The sequence below is a fragment of the Sceloporus occidentalis genome, unplaced genomic scaffold (assembly GCF_023333645.1).
Source record: "Sceloporus occidentalis isolate IW3139 unplaced genomic scaffold, rSceOcc1.0.p SCAF_1, whole genome shotgun sequence".
In the NCBI taxonomy this organism is placed as follows: domain Eukaryota; kingdom Metazoa; phylum Chordata; class Lepidosauria; order Squamata; family Phrynosomatidae; genus Sceloporus; species Sceloporus occidentalis.
In genome coordinates this window covers 216,678,173-216,684,040 of record NW_028316981.1, presented here as the reverse complement: position 1 = coordinate 216,684,040, position 5,868 = coordinate 216,678,173, and the positions used below count along the sequence as shown (strand labels likewise).

Below are 5,868 nucleotides of genomic sequence, written 5' to 3'. Positions count from 1 at the left end.
ATTTGCAGATGACATTAGATTAAGGAGGTAGTTAATACCCCAGAGGACAGGATCTGGATTCAAAATGACCTTAATTTGTTACAAAAATGAGCTAAAAACCCAATCAAATGAATTTCAACGGGGAGAAATGTAAGGTACTACACATAAGCAGTAAAAATGAAATGCACACATATAAGATGGGTGATACTTGGTTTGGCAACAGTACACGAGAAAGGGATCTAAGGGTCATAGTAGACCCCAAGCTCAACATGAGTCAACAGTATGATGCAGCAGCTAAAAAAGCTAATGCAATTTTAGGCTGTATCAATAGAAGTATAGCATCTAGACTGAGTGAAGTAATAGTACCATCTCTACAGCGCTATATAAATAATAATAATAACAATAATAATAATAACAGCAACAACAAAAATGATACCACTCTATTTATCTTTGGTCAGACCTCAGGTGGAACATTGTGTCCAGTTCTGGACACCAGAATTCAAGAAGGATGTTGACAAACTGGAGCGTGTCCAGAGGGGACAACCAAAATGGTGAAAAGTCTAGAAACCAGGTCCTCTGGAAGGGAAGGTTAATAGGTGACATGATATCCATGTTTAAACATTTGAAAGGATGCCATATTGAGGATGAAGCAAGCTTGTTTCCCGCAGCTCTAAAGACTAAAATACGTAGCAATGGATTCAGGCTACAGGAAAAGAGATACTACTTAAACATTAGGAAGAATCTCCTGACAGTAAGTGTTGTTTGACTGTGGAATGTCAGTCTTGAACATCCTGATGGTTAAGAGCTGTTCAATAGTGGAAATCTACAGCACTACATAAATAAAGCATAATAATTATAATTATAATAATATTCTCCCTCAGAGAGTGGTGGAGTCTCTTCTTTGGAGTTTTTTCCCCCAACAGAGGCTGGAAGGCCATCTGTTGGGACTGTTTTGACTGTGTATTCCTACATGGCAGGGGGTTGGACTGGATGGCTCTTGTGGTTCCTCCAACTCTATGAATCTAGGATAAATAGAGGGGAAAGAGGAGATGGATTTTACATATAGTTACAGGTAAAGATGAATATTTATTCCTGAGGTTTAACCCATTTCCCCTGGCAAAATGTAGATCCGAATGTGGGTGAGGAGGCAGAGGGAATCGGGATAGAATTAAGTCCCATCCCCACAGTTTTGGGATCAACACAAAGCTCAAATAGCAGATACAGGACTATAACTAAACTCACGTTGTCTTTCTGGAGAAATGATTATTTCAAATCTGCCACATGATACCTAGTTGGGTCATTAGGAACAGAATCTTCCTGAGATTTGCATTGCACTCTGTAGCATGATCTGATCATTATAAAAGCCCCAAACAGCAGTGTTCCACAGCAAACATCAGGCAAAAACCTGAAGAATTACAACTAGATACCTCTTTACAGACAATCTAGACATTGCAGGCTAGAAAGATGTCTATACTGAATATCAGTTATTGGATTATTTTTGGAATTGTGTCCCTTATTGGTATTTTGGGAAATGGATTCATCGTAGTCGTGAATGGACACCAATGGCTGCAAAGCAAGAAGATGGTCCTTTGTGATATTCTCCTGACTAGTTTGAGCACCTCCAGATTTATAGCACAGTCAACTATTCTGATCAGCACCTTTTTTCCAAAGATTTTTTACTTAACAGAGTTTATATACTTTTCCTGGATGTTTTCCAACATGGTAAGCCACTGGTGTGCCACATGGCTCACTGTTTTTTGTTGCGTGAAGGTCACCAACTTTGCCAACCCTTTCTTCCTGTGGATAAAAGCGAGGATCAATGTGCTCATACCCAGGCTGCTTGGAATGTCAATATTAGTCTCCATGGTCTTTTTTCTTTCTTCATTAGTCATTTTTTTTGAACACAAAGAATGTTACAATGTGACAGAAACTCTGCCAGGGAATGCCAATAGAAATGAGGTTTGCAACAACACTTTCATTGTTTTTGTTCCTCTGGAATTCTCTTTTTCTTCCACAAATTTCTGCCTGAGCACAACTGCATCCATCCTTCTGCTTATTTCTCTGCTCAGGCATACAAGAAACCTGAAGAAAAGCAGTCTTGGTGTGAAGGACCTCAACACTCAGGTTCACATGAAAGTCATGACATCTTTGTTGTTCTGTCTCTTCTTTTACGTTTTCTATTTCACTGGTATGATAATTTATACCAAAAGCATTATTAATAATGAAGAATTTGACAGACTGCCTATCAACATCTTGTTGTGTCTGTTTCCTTCTGCACACTCCATTATACTAATATTAACCAATCCTAAACTGAAAGAAATGTGTGCTCACATCCTAAACATCAGACACAGAACATGACAAAAACAACACTCAACACTTAAGTTTAAAAGACATTCTTTCCTCCTCTCATTTATGTGAGTGCATGTGTCTGCACATGTATTTGTATGTATATATGAACAGTAGATAACCAGAACTGGATTAATATTAACTATGACTAGTGAACTTGGTTCATGCATAAATCATCATCCTTACTGATCTTGGAAATTCTGAATTGATGCATGTATAAGCTGGACATTTCTCCTTCCATAAACCTGTAGTCCTGAAATTTCTGACTGGTCTTAAATCTGTTGCAAGGGACATTGCAGTCTAGATATTTGTTGTTATTGTGTACCTTCAAATCCTTTCCAACTTATGGCAACCTTAAGGCATGTGATTTCTTGGCAATATTTGTTCCAAGGATACTTGTCATTGTCTTCCTGAAAGACAGTAACTTGCCCAAGTTCAGCCAGTGGATTTCCATTTGAATCCATTTTGCCCAGAGTCCTTATCCAACACTCAAACCAGGACTGGCTCCCATGTAGATAAACGGTTTACTAATTATCTACTGTGGACCTTTATTCTGCAAATCACAGCACTACCTGTAAATCAATACAAGAAATTTCTGAGCCAATAAAAAACAGAAAACTGATTTATTGGAAAACTTCATGTGACATTTCCTTTCTCTCATTAACCCCCCCCCCCCTTTGAGAATAAAGTCTTGAATATGTTATTGTGTTACATTCTGATGGCAAATATATAGATGGTTTTGCAGAGCCTTGACTCTGGGACATTGCATTTTGCAATCTCAGGTCTAACTCGGAGTCTCCTTGGAGGTCTTTAAGCAGAGACTGGATGGCCATCTGTCAGGGATGCTTGGCAGGGGGTTGGACTGGATGGCCCTTGTGGTCTCCTCCAACTCTATGATTCTATGATTCTAACTCAATCACCATATTCTCCCAGCGCTCTAAATACCCATTATATAGGACTCTTCTTTCAGAGTTCATACCTTAAAAATTTAACAGTACCTGCAGATGGGCCAAATGAAGTGGATGGCAGCCATGCTGAGGGCGCCTAAGGTGGCCAAAAGCCAGCTGGAATTGAAGTAGCAGCTTGAGCCTTCTGGTGGTGGGCTGCTTCAGGAGTGGGCCATCTGGTCACTGCAGTCCTGGAGCAATTGCAGCCAGAGTGGCCACAGATTGCTCCATTTTGCCCATCTGCTTCCCCTGTAAGTATCACATCCTGTTTACCAAGGTGAGATGCAATGTATTTCTCTCAAATCTACTTTATGGTAGATGTGCAGGACTACCTTCCTTTTCTAGACCTTGCCCTTATGGATGGCTAGTAGCTGAAACATTGCCACACATCTTGTTATCTTGTGTCTTTTATAACCTTCATTGAGCTATATGCCAAGTCATTCTGAAATGTTCTACATCAGTCTGTTACTGGAAGGCAAATGTATGTGCACAATCTTATCATTGCCAAATTTTTGTTTTCAGCTGTCAAAATTAGAGATAATGAATTATTGAAAAGGGGAAGACCATTTGGTAAAATACTCCTGTCTCAAATAATTAATTTGTTTTAAATCATTCTTTTAATCTAATTGTATGTAATCTATTTGTACTTTTTAGGCAAATTTTATATTCCTTATGCTGTTTTAAGCTTTTGAGTGACGTGTTAGGTCCTTTGATCATAAATAAACATTAATTGATTGATTGATTGATTGAGATTTAGATATGGTAAGACAAGAGTTAGCAATGGTGAAGGGGGCAGTATTATTTCTCATCCCCCTCATCCCTTGTGGCATCACACCAACATGGCCAGAAGTGACATCACAGCATTTCTTTATTCAAACATAATTTAAAAATACAGTATTGCAAATATTATAGAAAAAGAAAGAAAGAAAGAAAAAGAAGCATAAAAGAGCAAGAAGAAGAGGAGGAGGAGGAGGAGGAAGACAACTGCCAATCTTCCATTTGGTGGTTTTACATACATATAATTCTTCATACGGTCAGCAGCTAGAGATGTCTTTTTCACAGCTTTCCCAAATGACAATAAAAGACAAGGCAAACACTTACGTTATTACGTGTCTTGGTGCTAGTTTAATTTGCATTTCAAACTCAGTTAGCATGTCAAAAGGAAGTTTGGAAGAAGTTTAAAGAACATTCCTTTACTTGAAAAAACTTGAATGAACCCCCCCCCCCCAAAAAAAAAAAAAAAAAAAAAAAAAAACCCCAATCTCAAAAACTTTGGTTGCAACCCAACAAGAAATGGTAGAGTTGGGGAGACCCTCAAGGACCATCCAGTCCAATCCCCTTCTGTTATGAAGGAATACATAGGATGTAGTCTGACCCCTGTTCAACATCAGGATGGCACTAGAGGATGTGATCCTAAGGCAAACCTATCACAGGCTTTTCTTGCCATAAAGAGGAATTTTGTCATGGGCTGCCCCTGCAGCTGAGAGAGTGTTACCCTCAAAGAAGTGAAGCGGGTGGGGTGGGGTGGCAAATGGTAATACTCTTCTGCTGAGCAGGAATTCTGCCATGGAGAAATCCTAGCATTGGAAGGTACCCCAGAGGTCATCTACTCCAACTCTCTTCTACCATGAAGGAATAGCTAGGATTCCAGGGTTGGACTTGGAGGTTGAGAGCATGTGACTTGCCCAAGGTCACCCAGTGAATTTCTATGGTGAAATGAGAGGCTAGAGTTCTAATCCCAGCTCAGCCAAGTAAATCCACAAGGTGACATTGGGTTGGTTACACACTCTCTCTCAGGGACATTCTAAACTCTCCTTGCCAAAAAAAGCACTATAGGTTTGCCTTAGGATCACCATGGGAGAGGTGGAAAGAGAGGTTTGTCATGCCCTGCCTCTGAGGCTGAGAGAGTGTGACCCTCACAAAACAGAAGAAGGGGTGGAAGTGGGGTGAAATGGCAAATGTCCTCTTCTGCCAAGCAGGAATTCTGCCATGGAGAAATACCAGCATTGGAAGGGATTCCCAAGGGTCATCTCATCCAACCTACTATGAAGGAATACCTAGGATTTTAGGGTTTCCTTCTTAATTTCATTCCATGTTTTAACACAGAACATTCAAGATGATTCGGACAAGAATTCATTTTGAACTCAGGCCAAATCTCCCCCAGCTTTCCTAAACTAGAGAAACTAACATGACCAAACACTCTGTGAAAATAATGTGCACAATCTGCATGTAAAAGCACACTATTAACACTGGCACATTTAGCTTTGTCAATCATACAATACATTTTGTGTTTCTTATGTGCTTTTGCAGACACCTTATTACCTTTGCTAATTATGCAATCATCCCCTTCAAACTTCAAAGCCTACCCATCTGGTGTTAAAGTAGACACACTAACCAGACAATTTTGCAGTTTGGGAACACCCAATACATTATCAAAATTTTCCCCAAAACTTGGAACATGTACAGTGCCCATATGTTTTACCTCTCTGGGAACACCATCAGCCATTGCAACTGACTGAACATTAGACAGACTTTGTTTTCAGGAGCTTACTCTCGTTAACCATATGGTTTGAGGCCCCTGAATCCAGCATCCAAA

At 39.7% G+C, this 5,868-nt stretch overlaps 1 protein-coding gene across 1 annotated transcript; it reads left to right on the top strand.

Annotated features, from left to right (window-relative positions):
• Positions 1-1,443: 1,443 nt before the first annotated feature.
• LOC149323409 (taste receptor type 2 member 41-like) lies at positions 1,444-2,337 on the top strand. The gene has a single exon (XM_089477364.1). It carries the CDS (start codon positions 1,444-1,446, stop codon positions 2,335-2,337), a length of 894 nt encoding a protein of 297 aa, XP_089333490.1.
• Positions 2,338-5,868: the final 3,531 nt, after the last annotated feature.